The following is a 19675-nucleotide window of genomic DNA, read 5'->3' on the forward strand; positions in this document are numbered from 1 at the left end:
CCAATCAAAATTTTAAGTTAGCCATTTTGTTCTACGTAGTTGATTTCCAGATAGAAATTATGTTTTTAAGGAGGACACTCCTCCACAGTCCTCAGGGCTAGGGTTGTAGGTTATGCCCTGGGGGCAAGTATGCTTTTTATAGAAAGTTTTGTCGTAGAAACTTCAAAAAAGGCTCATTCGATTGGAAATTCAAAGGGCTAGTGCCCTTTTTAATAGTCGAAAGTGATTGGAGGGCAATTAACCCCCCTCTCACGCCCACCTTTTCCCCAAACACATCTAATCAAAATTTTGAGATAGCCATTTTGTTCACTGTGGTTGAAAATTCTGGAAATTAGGTCTTCGAGGATGACAACCCCCGCCCCCGAGCCCTCAGGGCAAGGGTTGTAAGTTATGCCCTGAGGGAATATAAGGTTTTTTATAGAAAGCGTTGTGGTAGAAACTTCAAAAAGGGTTCATTTGATTGGAATTTTAATTGGCTAGTGCCCTTTTTAATAGTCGAAAGTGATTGGAGAGCTTCTAACACCTCTTCCAAACCCATCATTTCTTCAAACACGTCCAATCAAAATTTTCGGATAGCAATTTTGTTCAAAGTAGTAGAAAGGTCTTGAAATTGTGTCTTAAAGCAGGGCAATCCCCCCCCTCAAGATCGTCAGGGTAAGGGGTATATGTTATGCCCTTGGGGCATATATGGTTCTTATTGAAGTAATGCTCGTATAAACTTCAGAGAGGGCTCATTTGATTGGAAATTGAAAGCTCTAGTTCACTTCTTAAGCGTCAAAAGGTATTAGAGGGTAACCAGCCCCCCCCCACACCCTTTATTCCCAAATGCATCCGATAAAAATTTTAAGATAGCTATTTTGTTAAAAATACTTCAAAGATCATATAAAAAAAAAACTCCGGTGTTGACACAGCCCCCAGGGCCCAGTGGCAGGCGTTGTAAGTTATGTCCTGGGGGCATATGTGGTTCTTATGGAAGGGATGCTTGTATAAACTTCAGAGAGGGCTTATTTGATTGGAAATTGAAAGTTCTAGTTCACTTTTCAAGAGTCAAAAGTGATTGGAGGGCACCTAGCCCCCCCCTCTAGGCTTTTTTTCTCAAACCCATTTGATAAGAATTTTGAGATAGACATTTTTTTTTAAATAGTTCAAAGACCATATAACGAAAACTCCAGGGTCGACAGCCCCCTAGGGCCCGATGGCAGGCGTTGTAAGTTATGCCCGGGGGAATATATGGTTCTTTTGGAAGGGATGCTCGTAAAAACTTCAGAGAGGTCTAATTTGATTGGAAATTGAAAGTTCTAGTTCAGTTTTTGAGAGTCAAAAGAGGATTGGAGGGGCAACTAGCCCCCATGCCCCTTTTTTCCGGAATGCATTCGATAAAACTCTTGAGACAGCCATTAAGTTACAAATTGTTCAAAAGGCAGATAACAAAAACTCAGGTGTCGACACAACCTCCAAGGGCCCAGGGGCAGGCGTTGTAAGTTATGCCCTGGGGCATATATTGTTCTTATGAAAGTGATATTCGTATAAACTTCAGAGAGGCCTCATTTAATTGGAAATTGAAAGTTCGAGTTCACTTTTTAATAGTGAAAATAGCTCCGATGAAAGTTAGCCCCCCCCCCCACGCCTTCATTTTCCAAACCCATCCGATGAAAATTTTGAGATAGACATTTTGTTAAAAAAAATAGTTCAAAGTCATGTAAGAAAAACTCCGGTGTTAATACAGCCCCCATGGGCCCGGGAGAAGGCGTTCTAATTTATTCCCAAAAGTCATATATGGCTTTTATTATAGGGGTGCTCGTACAAACTTCATAGAGGGCTCATTTGATTGGAAATTTAAAGTTCTAGTTCACTTTTTAAGAGTCAAGAGATTTAAGGCCAACTAGCCCCCTCCCTCAATGCCTTTTTTCCCCAAACCCATTTGATAAAAATTTGAGATAGCCAGTTTGTGAAAATTGTTCAAAAATTAGATAACAAAAACTCCGGTGTCAACAAAACCCCCCAGGGCCCGGGGGTAGGCGTTATAAGTGTTGTCTTGGGGACGTACAGGGTTCTTATGAAAGGGATGCTCGTATAAACTTCAGAGAGGGTTCATTTGATTGGAAATTGAAAGTTCTAGTTCTTTTTTTGAGAGTCAAAACATATCCGAGGGCAACTAGAAGGAATGCTCGTATAAACTTCAGAGAGGGCTCATTTGATTGGAAATCGAAAGTTCTTGTTCTCTTTTTAAGAGTCAAAAGACACTGGAGGGCAACTAGCCCACCCCCCTCCCTTTCCACGCCCTAAATGCATCAGATACAAATTTCGAGGTATAAATTTAGTTAAATACACTTCAAAGTTCAGATAACAAAAACTCCGGTGTCGACACAGCCCCCTAAGGCCCGAGGGTAGATGCTGTAAGCTATGCCCTGGGAGCATATATGGTTTTTATGGAAGGGATACTCGTATAAACTTCATAGAGGGCTCATTTGATTGGAAATTGAAAGTTGTTATTTACTTTTTAAGAGTAAAAAGTGATCGGAGGGCAGCTAGCCTCCCCCAACAATCCATTTATTTTTTCCCCAGGCTCACTTCATATAGAAGGGGTCGTCGTATAAACTTCAAAGGGGTCTCATTTCAAAGGGGGCAACCTTTTTTCACTTTGATATTGTTACTTTGATACCAGTTTTGATACTTTGATGAAGATTTGATCTTTTTTTTAAAGCTTGATTTTGAAATAAGGAATTTTTTAAAATTTGAAACTTTTTGCAATAAAAAACGAACAAAATTAGTTAAAAACCTTTCCGAAAAATAAGTGTTTCAAAGAAAAGTAAAGGCCATTTTAAACCTAAGCTTAGCAGATACAAATACCTGTTAAAATTCAAACTCAAAACAACCAGAAATTACTATTAAATGAAACCCGAAACAAACAGAAATTAAACAAACAATCATAGCAAAAACCATACATCAAGTAATAATATAAATGAATAAATAGATCTTAAAGCGAGTAATACTTAAGATTGAATATAAAAATCAAGCTTGAAACGAAAAAAAAATATTTTGCTATTGAAGTATAAATGAAACTTAAAACGAACAGAAATTATATAAACAATAATGCCAATAAACATACAATAGATATTAATGTAAATGAATAAACAAGTCTTAAAACGATTGAAACTTAAATTGAATATGCAAATCAAGCTTGAAACGAACAGCAATCACTATAAACAAGAGTTTGGATATCTCCTCCTTCTTTCACTGTAAAAGTCTAAAACCTACCGTGTCATTGGCGCTTTACTGAAAACCAATTTTATTACAAACATTCTCTTTTGTGCTTAATATTGAAAGTAAGCATTAAGATTATAGTAAAATTTTTAACTGATGAGCTTTCAACAATTAATATCATTATACATCAAATATTCAATTTAATTTATTAGTTCTTTCTAAAGTTGCTTAAGACGAATATAGTTTCACTACAAACAAGAGTTTGGATACTGCCCCCTTTCTTAACTGTAAATAAATGCCTACTGTGTCATTGACGCCTTACTGAAAACCAATTATATACAAAACCTATTATAAAAGTCTAGAGCCTACTGCGTCATTGGCGCTTTACTGGAAACTATATGCGTCTTGAACAGTCTTGGAAAGTATAAACAACATCAAACTGAATATTTGATATATAATTATATTAGTTGTTGAACTATCCATCAGTTCAATAATTTATTTCACTCGAATTTTATTTTTATTTTCAATAAGGAAAGAGCTGGAAAAGAAAATATTTGTAATATAATTGGTTTTCAGTAAAGCGCCAATGACGCAGTAGGTCTTAGACTTTTAAAGTGAGAGAAGAAGGTGATATCCCAACTCTTGTTTGTAGTGATTTCTCGTCGTTTCAAGCTTGATTTACATATTCAATTTAAGTTTCACTCGTTTTTAGATTTATTTATTCATTTACATTAATATCAATTGTATGTTTGTTTGCATCGTTGTTTATTTAATTTCTGTTCGTTTTAAGTTTCATTTATACTTCAATATCAAAATATATTTTTTTCGTTTCAAGCTTGATTTTTATATTCAATCTTAAGCATTACTCGCTTTAAGATCTATTTATTCATTTAAATCATTACCTGTTGTATGTTTTTGCAATGACTGTTAATTTAATTTCTGTTCGTTTTAGGTGTCATGTATTCTTAATAGTAATTTCTGGTCGTTTTTAGTTTTGATTTCCACAGGTATTTGTATCTGTTGAGCTTAAGTTTAAAATGGCATTTTCTTTTCTTTGAAAAACTTATTTTTCGGAAAGTTTTTTTTTAATTAATCATTGATAAAGGCCAATGAGATGATTCATCGAAGAACGTTAGACCATTTGTGGACAACAATTTTTTTTTTTTTATATGCGACCTTTAAGTAGCAGAACTCCTATATAAGATTCTCAGTTGAGAAACTGAGAATGAGATGATCAATTGTGAAATAAAAGCATTTATACTTAAGAGCAAAATACTTTAGGCTTTTTGAGCTTCAAATCTGGCACATTTTCAGGTAGAATTCACTTTTTTCCTTATAGGTTCTAAATCTGAAAATTCGTGATGAATATAACTATCAAAAAACTATGTAATTTCGCCTCCTGATGATGCGGATGTGATCCTTAAATTTCTTTTCTTATCTTGCAAAAATTCGGACAAAGTTTTGCTTGAAAAGTTGTTTGATTTAGCTAATACTGATCCAGCTTTTGGCTAGTAATTTTACCTTCTTTGAATATCAATGTGAATTTACTTTTAGGTTTGAATGCTAACAACTTTGGTGTTGACATGAAAAAAAAAACTTTTTGAGACGAAACCAACTTCTTTTACCAAATAGATTTTAAATATGTAGCGTTTTATGGAGAAAAAAAAATTTGAAATTAACTTGCTCAGTGCCCCTCGAATGGGTACTATCGAAGATGTTCGCCCCCTAAAATCCATGCTATCAAAGGTAAAAAAATGTGCTAAGAATATGGCACTAGACTTCAAAGTCTCTACTGGTTGTACTGATCTCAGTTTCGCGGCCCTTCAGCGAGGAAGTGCAATGGAGGGCTGGGTGCCAGCCATTCCGTTCTTCCGTACATCCTTCCTGTTTACCTTCCTCAAACTTCTCCAGGTACCCGTTTAGAGCTGAATCGACTCTTGCTGAGCTTCCAGAGTCGTGCCACTGATCCCTGTTCCAAACCAAACAACCAGCAACAACAGGACTCAAACGTCCATCCTCACGGACAAGGGATTCTAAGCTTACCTGCTAACTTATAATGAGGCAGATTCTAACGCTTAATAATCCCTCGAGGACCTCCTGATGGGAAAATTTAAGACGCATAGGGCTGTATCTTGGATATTTGTTTGGGTGAAGGTGGAGGGTTACGAAAAAATTTTCTTTACGTGGCCTACCAGAAAAATGGAGAAAAGGGATATACCTCCCATGATCTTTGTCTAAAAATCTCAGATCAGGTTTTTTATCAGTATTTTAAGACCAATTTCTGATTCAGATAAATATTTCGAAAATAGTTTCAAACCCGTTATGGCCCCATGGATGTGGTCCTGAAAACTTATGCATAAAATATGCTAATATTAACGTATTGTATCCTCAAAGTCAGCCTGGTTCCCGCCGTAAGTCTTCTCGGAAAACTTTAGTGGTAATCACTCCTGAAACTGGTTTGACAATCCCTTCTTTAAAAGTAGAATTGTCGCTGAAAAGTTGAACCGTTGATGTTAACAAATCGTCGCCGCCCCGCCTTTCACAGCACCAATTCAGCTTGGCCGTCTTCTTTTTCGTCCCAGTCTATCCAGAGCTATGCACTTTACTCTGGCCCATGAAGTGTCCCCCTCCCTGAAGTATTTTCTTAAGAAAACATCTTCCAACCCAGTTTGACGATATCTGACTTTTTGTGCCTGCTTAGCAGCGAAAACTCACAACGTTTTGCAACCTATCATCCTTCATTTGTTAAACGTAATATAAGTTGAACAATTTTTTACAGTGATTTTCACATGCGTGTCCAGTTATATTGACGCATGCAGACATTTATTTACCAAGATTTCAATACCCTGGCCAGCCCCCCCAGCTAGGTTACGCCCCCCCCCCCTTTAGAGCTAGGTTACGGACCTAGCTCTAAAATATAGAGCTCAGGATCAACAATTTCAAATTCTACCAATCGGGAAGCTTCTCTTAGTACTGATTGTATCTGACTGGTGTTTAAGACTGGTGTTCGCAAGAATATCTGGCTTGATTTCGAAGCCTAAGCAAGTACAAGGCCTGACAAATACACCTCTCTCTAATAAAGATAGTCTGCCCCCCTGCCAAATATAAGGGCCAAACGTGTGTGTTCCTATGTAAATGACTTAGTATGAACCAAATAGGTTAGATCTATTATAATCTAAACTTCACGAATTAAACGTTCTAACTACCCATGGTTCGGGTCATTAACTCACCTTTTGTGGTTTTTATCTTTATTATTTTCTTTTATTTTAGGCCACAGAGGAGAAACAATTTGCCAAAATCTGGTCTTGAAAGAAATTTAGTGAGAAACTTGGTGGTAGCTTAATAGAATTGAAAGTGATTTTAAAGTGAATAGTTGATTACGAGGATAAAATTTAATGTAAATTTTCTTCTGCTGTAAGCGTCGATAGAATGCATGCTTACATAGAAAAGGTAATTTCAGCATCTTTTTTTCCTTCTACACAGTTATTCAGATTTAATTTGTTGAATTACGTTAAGTTGGATTTTCTTTATTTTAGTTCTAAATTTCTTAAATCTGCTGTACTTCGTGATATTGATGTTATTTCAACATCACCATATTCACTTCGCTTCAGTGTTTTAACTGATTGGTATCAATTCAGAATTTAAATCAGATTTTGAAATAAGGGGGGAGGGCGAAGGTACACAAAATCTACCAAATTATAAGAGAAATTGCAAAAATTGGGATCTAGCGGGAAAAGCTGGGCCTGAAGATCATGTCCCTTTGCTCTAAAGGAGTCTGCCTAGGGGCAAAATATTCGGGGGGAGGGGTAACTGCCCTTGGATTTCTTGCCAATTGCGGGATTTAAAAAAAACACACATTTTGCTCCTCCGTCCCTACCTTTTTTGTGACTCGGTGCCCCGAGTCTACCCTTTATACTTAGAACGGCTGAACATTGCAAATAATTTACTACCCTGTTGCCAAAACAGTCGGTTAAAAAATGAACCAAAAAACAGCCTTAGAAGGTAAGCTCTTAAGAATAACTTCCAAAAAAATGGAGATAGGTATGCTACAATATTGGCAAATTGTTAACATCTTGAGGCTTAGAGTAGCCACGTACTAGTGCCCCCACCCCCTCTTCATGCAATCACACTGGGTTAATATTAAAAAATGTGGTTTTATTTAACTTCGGTCTAAAATTTATGTTCAAAACGCTTACGCAGGTTTTAGGGTTGGCAGAACTCCCACTCTATCCTTGAAGAAGGTGGGTTTCCTACTTTCAAGTCATTTAAATAAAGTGGCGCGTGCCACTCGTGATGCAGGTGAGCCATGCGTGGCAAGAGGAGGCATCGGGTGTTGGAAGAAGTGGTGTTCTACTTTGCACAATAGATGGTGAAGAATGAAAAACCCATTACCCTTCAATTACAATAAATCACAGTATGCTATACGGTGTTGCCAGAGCGAGTTGGTTAAAAATTAGTGAACCTGAAACGGCCTTAGAAGGCTTAACACGCGACCAGGAAAAGTATTCAACAGACCAAAATTACGTGACCACATGTTACTGCTCGTCTGAGAACTAATGCAATAGTTTTCGTCATCTGTTTTAGTTGTTTCCGCCTTTTTGAAGTGTACAAACATTTTTAAGATTAAGTTTTAAATTTTAATTATGTGATTATGAAAAAAATGTGCTACTTTCTGACATAACAGATGTGAGCAAAAGTGCAAAAAACGGAAGTGTTTCAATATACTCGGTGATTCTGTGCTGTATTTGTGTCAACTTTGTTGTCTATATTAATGCAGATGTGTGCCAACAGGGCTGCCAAATTTTATCAGATAGTACTAGCCCAAATGATGATAATCATTAGCCCAACATAGTCCAGTTGGATTATTCTGTTCAAGTAAATTTGGGTAAGGGAACAAAGCGGGTGGATTTTCCAGAGGCCTCCCGCTTCTGAACCACCCGAGCGGCGCACTGAAGTATCTACACTTACTCAAAATTTAGAAGGAGGTACCTATAGCTAAGGATAGGTTAATAAAAGATTCTAAAAATTTACATGTTACAGCCCAGATGCTTCCAAGTTTCATTTTTTTCGTCAGGGGATTTCTCCTTTGTCAAAAAGAGTGAATTGAAAGCTACTGTCATACCTCAGGCACGCGGGGCTATATAGTTGTGCCGATTGGTTGGGAAATTAAATTTTATTGTAAGAAAATGTGTCTTCATTTAGGTGAATACACAACTCTAATAAATAATATTGCTAGGCGATGACATTAGTTTGCAATTATTATTAAAATGTTCATCTCACGCCTCGTTCATAGACATTAAATCAAACTTTTTTCCATTAATTATATAGGAAACTAATAAGACGTGATATGTTTTAAGCAAAATAACGTTCAAGGTTAAAGGTTCTTTAATATAATAACGTTAAATTAGAGAATTTCAACATTTTTCCGTTGGTGGGGAGCAGAGCTCGTATACCAACGAGAAAAAAAACAACAAGAAACAATACATCATATCACTGAAATAAACGCAACTATTCTTGTCTATATTTCTTATTAAAGATATAACATTGACATGCCGATCCAACCTACCACCAGCATACGTCCATTCGAGACAATTCTAACGTAATGACACAAATTATCAGGCAACAGTGGGCAAGGAGTGCAGAAAGATCATATCCACACAAGCACAAAATAATAAAAATAGTAAATACAAGACACCATCCTTCAACAAAATAAGTTTTTAATTTTTAAAGCATTGAGTGAGCAACGTTCGGAGCCGAGAAACATAGTTTTAGCTTTTGCATGCTGTATTTATAGAAACAACCGCATAGATTGTATTTGGGTTTATGACTTGGGGCGAAGTAATAAGTATTTGCTGTGAGAGTGCCTAGGTGCACCTAAAAACTTTGTTTTGGTCTCAGGTGGCAGAGAAGGAAGTTGGTTATGAAAATACATCATATTTTGAGACCAGTGCCCACACAAGTGAACCTTCGTTTAACTCAACCCCATCGAATTCAATCCATTTAACTGAATCCTCGATCAACTCAACCCCCCTTTAACTCAACACCATTTTAACTCAATCCTCATTCAACTCCAACCCGTGCGACTCCACCCGATTCAACTCAACCCCCTTGTAACTCAGCACATATTCAACTCAACCCCCGTGCAATTTAACCCTCCTTTATATCTGCCCCTTTCCCCTACAACTCAACCACTGCTTGACTCAAATCCCGTTTAACTCAATCCATGGTTAACTTAACTCCCGTTTAACTGAGTCCCATTCAAAACAACCCTTGTGCAATTCATCCCTCATTTAACGCAACTCTCATGCAACTCTGTCTCATTCAATTTTGACTTTCTGTCTCCAGTGCTTTAAGAAGGACTGCTCTAGAACAAGGCGATTGGAACTGAGTAGAAGGTTTTTTCCCTTAACACCTTAATTATAAAGGAGCATATTGACAAGCATGTGATTTACTTCATACAATTTTCAGCTCAAATGTTGTGAAAGACTGGTTAAAAACAAAAGAGGTTGGATGGAACGGGGGTTGATTTCTATGAGGGATGAGTTAGATGGGGTTAAGTTTAACGATGGTTAATTTCAATGAGGTTGAGTTGAACGGGAATTGTGTTTAGCATGAGTTCAGTTAAATGGAGTTGATATAAATTAGGGTTGAATTGCACAGGGGTTGAGTTGAACAAGGGTTCAATTAAATGAACTGAGTCTAATGGGGTTCAGTTAAACGGAGGTTGAGTTCCACTTAGGAACTTTTCATCTTTTTTTTAAGAAATAATAGTTCTTGGGACGCGCTATTTTTAAGTTTTGAGGCTTTGGCTACTATAGCACTTAATCAATGGTGAAAAAAAATTTTAAAAGCTGGAAACTTTTTGTCAGCAATGCCACAAGAAAGTTGTTACAACGCTTCACGTTCCCTTGGAGAGTCGTCAGTTAGGGGGTGGATGGTATCAATTGTCTCTGTTTTTGGTATTTTTTTTTATTAAACCACAAATACCCTTCCAAGATTTTCAAAAATATTTCTTTATCTTCATTGAAAAATAGAACAAAAGTCCTTAACTATTCCCTATATTTTCGTAAATTGGTACCCCTGTCAGGGTTGCCACCGTCAGTAGGATTTTACTAGATCTATAAAAAAAAAGTCTAGTTAAATTAGAGGATCTAGTAAATTTCCCGTAATCTAGTAAAAAAGTCATCATTTGTAGTAAACAAAACTTTTGTTATTTTCCATGAATTCAGGGGAAAAAATTAGGGTCCATTAATTACAAATTCTGATTTCGATTACGTTAGATAGTATGACTACTCGAGGACTACTATTGCTCTCATTTTTGTGATTTGACGTCAACCCTAGCGCTTAAAAATCTCTACTTTTCTCTCAGCTTCTTCTTGATACTCTCTTTGAAAGGCACACTATTTAAAATCACGACTGGTATGCCGGCTTAATTTGTTTTCAGAAAATTTTCCCAGACTCTCATAACAGCTGCTACGTTTATTAGTTAGCCTTGACCCTTTTTAAAGACGCTGCTGGAAACGAACTTTTTCCATACTTGCCCAAATTCTTTCTGATTCTGCAGCTTGCCCCATTCAAGCGCTGGAGCAGAGAGACAGTTCTTGATTTTGTCGGTCATCAAAACTAAAACCCGGAATTGGCTAAATGTCTCGAGTGTTTTGTCCCTGATGAAAACGAATCAACTTTTTCTCAGGTCGTCAAGTGGAGTACATGACTGGATGATCCCCTGCGATTTGACTCGGGCCATCAAGAAATGGAAACAAGTAGATTCCTTCAGTCAGAATTCGACACTAGTGGATACTTTAAGTTCGGATGAGGCCGAGGACGATTAAAGCCTTTTTTTCCCGACTGTTTTTTTAATTGCGACTACATAATTTTCTTCTTACTTTTCAATTTGTATGACTTGCCTGACCTGAAGACTATTGACACAACGTAATTTTTATAAACTGATTATTGTATGTTATTTAAGGTTTATTTTTCTTGGCAGCCCTAGTCCAATTTGAGGTGCACTTTTTAATTTACATATTTTTACAACGAAACCTGTAGCCGATTACGTCATTTCCGTTTTGAAATGACATAGATTGTGTTGGTCTTTGATTCCCTTGGATACGAACGAAAGAGAATCCAGAAAAATCAGTTTAAAAAAAATCCTGTATTAATTGCTTTAAAATTCGCCAGAAATCTTTGTAAGCAGCTTATCCCTTATTTAAAGACCAGCCCAAATAGCGTTTTAAAACTGGCAAATTTCCTGTTAAAAAAGGCAAAATAGAAGGGATTAGATTTCAAACCTAAAAACAGAAACCGGGGGACAAATTTAAAAAGCCGTCACTCTCAAACCCACCTCAGATTCTAAGCACTCCATCGCCTGAATTGCTCCGTGAATATGAGTTGTCGCTGTTTTTCTTCGTTAATTGTTTTTTATTTTTTGCAATATATCTGAATTTTATGATCTGAAGACCATTGATAAATTTAAAGCCGGGCTTCAGCAGCAGGATTTCCAGAACCTAAGATTCCAGACTATTGTTTGACGTCTTGGGTACATCGCATCTGGAATATGAAGCCTATCCAGTAGCACATCCAAATAATCCAAAAATAAGGGTTTTTGAACTTATAGGTTTCCGGAATTTTCAATCATACTATGAACACGAAAGAAAAGAGAAAAAGAGAAAAAAAGAAGAAAAAAGAACGAAGGATTGTGGAAATCCTATGGATTATCCTCGTATAGTAAAAATGGATGCTTAATTTCCACGCGAGGTAGACCAAATACCATTTCCAAAATGTACACGAGGCGGTAGAATGGTAACGCCTCCAGGGACGTACGCAGGGGGGGGCCGCGGGGCCCGCCCCCCCCCCCCCCCGAAATCTCACGATTTCTGTCATTTTCCCATAATTTTCTGATTTTTCTCACAAAATAATGGGTTTGAAGGATTTGCCCCCCCCCCCAAACAAATTGCCCCCCCCCCCGAAACAAATTCCTGCGTACGTGCCTGAACGCCTCTTCTTTTCTTATTTTATTAATTTGTTAGGTAGTTTACCTTACTTCTGAAGGGATGAACTAGAGTAATATCCTTTTTAGCCCTTATGTTAATTTATGCATTTACTTCAAGTCTATTTTTAATCCCAAGGAAAATTGTCAACAAATATTGTATTTTATCTTTCCAAAAGATAATTTAATCGTCCTCCAGTTTGTCATCAATTTTTACATTGTCCCCTAAGGTGTCATTACAAATAATGTTGTTCTTCTGCAGTTGAACTGAGTGTCAGTAAGTTTTTCACATATATACTCAAACCTATATCCGATCAAATTTAAACTCTATCGTATCAAAATTGTAGAAAATTTTCGTTTCGGACGGCCTCTTCGTAAATTAAAATTTTGTCGCAGCAAAACATTCCAGAGAATATTAAAAAAAAATCAAGTCCGTATTCAGGGGGTGGGTGTTTTATCCCCCTCCCCCCCCAAAAAAAAGAAATTTCTCTCCGTCTTTTAAAAAGGTAAAGAAATACATAAAGACAAATTTTGATGCCTTTTTTATAGTTTTTTGTAACCAAAATCTCCCCCCCCCCCCGAACAAAAATCTTGGACACGGTCCTGCCTGCAATCCTGATTATTTTTTGCTGACCCTGGGACCCGAATCATAAAAATGTTCCGGGTACCATTCCCCAAGATTCTGGGGAAAGATCTAATATATGTAGCTGCAGCGTCATTCACTTTCATCACTCGTGCTCCTAGTGAATAGTGAACAAATGTGGTTTGTGATAAACAATGTGAAATCTAGTCAGCATTACCGAGTTATTTTATCCGTTTAAAAGTTTATGTTAGACCAAGAAAATGGAGGAATTGAAATTTGTAGCTGATTCAGTACAATGATAAAATCATGAACTGCGATAGTGCTTCTACTCAGATATCTGTCACTTCCACGACCGCAATTTTCTTTTGGCTACATCAAACCGTATATAATTTCACAGAGAATGTGGCGTTGGCTACGCCTATGGCTAAACCATAAGTTAGTTGAACCAATTACTTCATAAACCGCGGTTGCAAAAAATTATATATACCGCAAATTCTTTGGTCAAAACTAACTCTGGTAGTGTATTTTTGGTGTTCTGTAAGAATGGACCCCTATCGTTATAAACTGCCCGTGCAGACAAGTTTCCAAAGTAATGCTGATTCTCAGCTACCCCCCTGCTGCAGCTTATATCTTCTGCAGAATCAAGCTGCTATATATCCTGCTCTAAGAAGAAATTTGCCGAGAAGGGCACATAGCACACCGAGAATGACTCAGTTCAATCCTGGTAAAATGATAAAAAGAGTGACAAATATAAAACATCGCAAGCTCTCGGCAGCAAGTCAGCCCGTTGCGCAGAGTCATTTGAGGGAGGAAACCTCCGATAATGTGATTGTAAGTAGTGAAGTAAAGGTTATTATCTCTAGAGGCAATGCAACCGTAGTAGTGTCTCCAGAGCCCATTTATGCTGACCCTGATTTAATTGAGAGCTCTCTTAGTGACTCCATGAGAAACTCCGAATATTACACTCCAAACGCTTCTACTGACTCCTTGCAAAAAGGTTTGAGCGTCTCATCGACTAGTTTAGAAATGAAAAGTTCGTTTCATTCTTGTGAAAGAAGGGCTGTGTCACTGATCGAGATATCCAAGGATGAAAAAAAAGATATAAGGAATACGGACATTACGTTACCAAGAAGAAAGAGAAGTTCCTTTTTTAGGGTGGGTTGATTATTTAGTTTATTTATTATTTGCTTTAAATTTAGCTACCATATGAACGCTTTTTTGGCATCTGTCAGGGGTTGCAGGATTGCGTAGTTGTGCCCTCACCTCCCGCTGATTATTTCCCTATATATATATATATATATATATATATATATATATATATATATATATATATATATATATATATATATATATATATATATATATATATATATATATATATATATATATATATATATATATATATATATATATATATATATATATATATATATATATATATATATATATATATATATATATATATATATATATATATATATATATATATATATATATATATATATATATATATATATATATATATATATATATATATATATATATATATATATATATATATATATATATATATATATATATATATATATATATATATATATATATATATATAACATTTTCCGACAATTGAGTGGTTCCCGAAATAACATTTTTCCTTAGGTTTCTAATGAATTCAAAAATAGTAACCTTAAGTGATGATTTTGATGAAATATAATCATGCATACACCTTGCACATTTCTCGACGCAATAAATGCTATTTTTGAATCTAGGTTCTATTTAATTTTTCCAGAAAATATACAATTTTTCTTGAAATGGAATGTTTTCAATAATATTTTTATTTTTATATTCATTCAACGCCAACGCTAACAACGCTTCCAATTTACATTTTGTAAGAGTCTAATAAAAATGAGAATGTTAACTCTTTTTTAATGTATTTGTGAACTACTTTAGTAGTTACTACTTTAGTAGGCTATTTTAGTAGTTACTATTTTAGTAGTTACTACTTTAGTAGGCAAACTTTCTTTTAATGATTAGAGGGTTGAGTGAGAAAGACTGACTGTTTAAGGAAAAGGTGACTAACTAGTATAATTAGACATAAAAATTAACCTTCCGGTTGACTTTAAAAAATTCCTGTCTTTCAAATTATGAACTAAAACTTTTACTGTTCAAAGTAAATTCTTATCAATAGCCAAACCTCACTGTAACGAGTAGGGGTCGAGGGAGCAACCTCTCTTATAAAAAGGAATGTTTGTTGTTGATCTTTACTTTTATCTGGAAAACCCTTTATTTAAGTTTCTTTTAAAAACATCCAGGGCTATCCCAAATATAAAGGGACCTGAGCCACATTATCCCCATGCTTTACAGTGAAGTTGAACTCTTGAACAACAATGCTTCGATAAAGAGACTGATATTGTGCATTTGTTATTCAGAATAAAAAAATCTAGGTTTAAAAAAATGTTGTTTCCAAAATAGAAGGGAGCTTTCATCCCTTCAACCTCTATATTTTGCATTCCATCTATAGTCATACGTACATATTTTCTACCAGAAAGAATGGTCATAAGTGAAATTCATGTTCATCTGAATATTCATCCGCTTCATCTGAAGCACCTCCTAGGAAAAATCGTATAATTTGGCCTTAAACACGCTTTTTCGTGACCTTAGGTCTACTTCTCCCCTTCCCCTACAGACTCTGCCCAAGAAACGCTCCCTTTTTGTGCAGATAAGCTTATGGACGTAGCGCTTTTAGTTACAATCCAATTATTCCGGCGATAAGAGAGAAGCAGCCACCTCGCAGCCCCAACATTTCAAGTTTGCTTTTTAAACACTCCTCAAAATTTGGGAGCAATATGAGGGAAATCCCTGCTCGCTCTCCTTTATTCAATATTTGTCAGAAGGCTAACCTGAAATTTGGGAATCTAGATCAATAAATGCACATTTGAGGCCTGACACACCCCACCTCAGAAAGAGCCTCTGACACCTCTCTAATCGATGATGCACAACTATATACAATCGCACATATTCTTGACGAAGCTTTAAATAAATCGATGCAGGTGAGTATGGCCGAAAAATAATTGTCTCCGGTTTTTAATATTGACTGCATATATCTTGAGCAACGATTGCACCACCGCGGGACATTACGACCCCTGAAAGTGTTACGCTTTCTCGATAGATTTTGATATCAAACAGTTCGTGGTAACGAACTATAAGTAAGGAGCGACCCTGCTAAATGGTAACCGAAACTCTAAAAAACGGAATTTTGATACCAATAGATACATCAAAAGAATCAGATTTTAATTTTGATTTCAAATATATAAGTTTCATCAAGTTTAGTCTTACCTATCAAAAGTTACGCGCCTGAGAAAATTTGGCTGATTTTCGAAAAAAGGGGGAAAGACCCCCCTAAAAATTATAGAACCTTAATGAAAATCACACCATCATATTCAGCGTATCAGAGAACCCTAATGTAGAGGTTTCAAGCTCCTATTTTCAAAAATGTGGAATTTTCCATATTTTGCCAGAAGAAAGATCACAGATGCGTGTTTATTTGTTTTTTTGTTTTTTTTCTTTTCCCCAGGGGTGATCGTATCGACCCAGTGGCCCTAGAATATCGTAGGAGGGCTCATTGGAACGGAAATTAAAAGTTCTAGTGCTCTTTTTAAGTGACCAAAATAATGGAGGGCAACTAGACCCCCTCCCACGCTCATTTTTTCCCAAAGTCACCCGATCAAAATTTAGAGATAGCCATTTTGTCCAGCATGGTCGAAAATATTTTAACCATGTCTTTTAGGATGACTTAATCCCTCGAAGCCCCCAGGGGGAGGGCTGAAAGTTATGAACTTTACGCAATGTTAACATATAGTATTGGTTATTGGGACCCGGCTCAATGGTAACCGAAACTCTAGAAAAAGGAATTTTGATATAGATAGATACATAATGAAAATCAAATTATAATGTTGAATTCAAATATGTAAGTTTCGTCTCGTTTGACTCTACTCATCAAAAGTAACGCGCCAGAAAAAATTTGTCTAATTTTACGCTAAAGGGGTGAAGACCCCTTAAACACTATAGAATCTAAATTAAAAGCACACCATCATATTCCGCGTATCATAGAACCCTACTGTAGAGGTTTGAAGCTCCTATCTACAAAAATGTGGAATTTTGTATTTTTTGCCAGAAGAATGATCACGGGTGCGTGTTTATTAGTTATTTTTTGTTTTTTTTTCCCAGGGGTGATCGTATCGACCCAGTGGTCCTAGAATATCGTTGGAGGGCTCATTGGAATGGAAATTAAAAGTTCTAGTGTCCTTTTTAAGTGACCAAAAAACATGGAGGACAACTAGGCCCCCTCCCACGCTCATTTTTTTCCCAAAGTCACCTGATCAAAATTTTGAGATAGCCATTTTGTTCAGCATGTTCGAAAATATTATAATTATGTCTTTTAGGATGACTTAATCCCCCGAAGTTCCCGAGAGGAGGACTGAAAGTTATGAACTCTACCCAATGTTAACATATAGTATTGGTTATTGGGAAGTATACAGTAGAGACGTTTTCAGAGGGAGATTTTTCCTGGTAGTGGGGGGGGGAGTCGGGGGTTATGTGGGAGGATCTTTCCATGAAGGAAGTTTTCATGGGGGAAGGGACATTGCTATGAAAGGGACGCCGGAATTCCCAGCATTATTTAAAAAAAGATCAGAAATTAAATATAAAAACAAGTTAAACAACTGCAACAGCAGCAACATCAAAACTTTAAACGAACAGAAAATATTACATACATGATTGGGTTCACCCCCTAGTCAATACCTCACTCTTTAAGCCAGAGATTTTTTAGTACTTTCATAAGAGCTATTTATTCTAATTAACGGCCTTTGTGATAAAGGGGTCATTTTTAAAGAATTGGAACAAAATTCGAACTCTAGCTTTAAGAGCGAGGTATTGACAAGGGGGCGAACCCCTAATATGCGTATTAAAAATATATGAATATAGAAGTTTGTTACGTAAGTTATTTCGTAAGTTACGTATATTTATTACTAAAAAAAACGTTCGTAAATAAAATTAAACAAGTTTCGAGAAAGCCATTTAACCAAATAAAAGTAAATTAATATGAAAATTTTGTTTTAATTATTCATGTACTGTGAGGCAAGATCAAAACCTGTATTTATTCAAAAACGTTCAAAAATTAAATAAAAAAAACAAGTTTTTTTTAACTGAAAGTAAGGAGCGACATTAAAACCTAAAACGAACAGAAATTATTCCGTATATGAAAGGGGCTGTCCCCTCCTCAACGCCTTGCTCTTTACGCTAAGGTTTGACTTTCTCACAACTCTATTTTTTTAAACAATAAAAACTTTAGCGTAAAGAGCGGGGCGTTGATGAGGGGACAGCCCCTTTTAAATATGGAATAATTTCTGTTCGTTTTAATTTTTAATGTTGCTCCTTACTTTCAGTTAAAAAAACTTGTTTTTTTATTTAATCTTTAAATAGATTGGATAGCCTACCTCTGAATTTTAGTCGATAGTATTTTGTACTGCTTTGGGCAAAAATCGCTACTTTTTGCAGTAAAATCACAGAAAACACGACTTTGCTAAGGAGCAGTAACACCATTTTTATAAGGTGCAGATACCGCACCTTCAATAAGGTGCGGTATCTTTTGCTACTTAGAAAGAGAATTAGAACTTCCAATTTCAGCTTGAATGAGCTACTTTATTCCCGCTGGTTTGATACGGTCACACCTGGAGAAAAAAAAAATCGCTCTCTTTTTCAGTGGGGGTTGTCCCCCTTTTTATGCAATTTCGAAAGTTTTCTCAACATCATAATTTTTTGTAGGTTATGATTCTTACAGTTTCAGCTACTATTATTACAGCTACTTCGTTACCACGAACAGTATGTTCCAGAATCCAATTACTATTAATTGCAATCAATTATTTATTATTATTATTATTTGGAAAGAATTTTTTTATAATATAATTAGTTAATAATATGATATTTCAGTCCATATCTAATTGCTTTAGAAGCCACTCTTAGCCCATGGGACGTATTTTTTATCAACTAGGCCTAGGAAATAAATTATTACATTGTATTGAATATATCCATTCTTTTTTGTTTCTAGCTTGTAACGCTAAAAAAATCTGATAAATTTATTTATCAAATGCCTTAAAAATTAAGATATACCTGTCCTTTTAAAATAAACTATGAAAAAGTGAAAGCTATTTTTAGTAACTATGTTGAAATTTGATGACTTTTCTGGCCTTGTATAAAATTAAATAAAAGAAACGAGTTTTTTCAACTAAAAGTAAGGATTAGCGTTAAAACTTAAAACAAACAAATTATTACGCGAATGAGGAAGTTTCCCTCTTGTCATGGTTGTTACTAGCCAGAATGTTCGGGGGGATCGAGGAATTTTACCTACTTGTTGGTCATTTTTACTTACTGTTTTTATCAGTAATTAGCATAATCTCCGTTTTGAATACGATAAGTAAATTCACTGGACGGCTCAGTAAAAACCACTGTATTTACCGACCGAGATTAAAATTTTGATAAATGTCATTGTCATTATTTTCATGCTCTTTATTTAATCAAATGGAAAATTGTGGCACCATCTGTAAAATCACGGCACGAGTCGATAAAACAGATGCGTTTACCCACCAAATTCAAGATTTCTGTAGATGACATGTCAGTATTTTTGTGGTATTTATCTAACCGAACGAAATTTTTGGCAAAGTTGGAAAAATCGTGGCGCTTCGAACCACGATATAACTAACTCATTTTTTACCAAGTTCCCTAAACAATGGCGGGGCTTCAGCCCTGCCCTCCCCTCCTATCCCATACGGCACAGCCCTACTACTATCTGTGTCTTAATATTAAGGTTTATTCAAAGGTAAACTAAAACTTAAAACTGAGGCATT

The 19675-nt window shown here is 35.9% G+C and overlaps 1 protein-coding gene across 1 annotated transcript in view; it reads left to right on the forward strand.

Moving 5' to 3' along the window:
* The first annotated feature begins 13049 nt into the window (after window positions 1-13049).
* The window catches only part of LOC148953711 (unconventional myosin-XV-like), a 548203-nt gene continuing 541577 nt past the window's right edge, over window positions 13050-19675 (forward strand). The window contains exon 1 of the mRNA XM_089108456.1: window positions 13050-13928. Within this exon, the coding sequence (XP_088964582.1) occupies window positions 13317-13928 (612 nt within the window). The 5' untranslated portion in view covers window positions 13050-13316. The remainder of the gene's footprint in view (window positions 13929-19675) is intronic.

Source organism: Artemia sp. Qi Xiang Cuo, chromosome 3, assembly GCF_049724085.1.
Source record: "Artemia sp. Qi Xiang Cuo chromosome 3, ASM4972408v1, whole genome shotgun sequence".
Lineage (NCBI taxonomy): Eukaryota > Metazoa > Arthropoda > Branchiopoda > Anostraca > Artemiidae > Artemia > Artemia sp. Qi Xiang Cuo.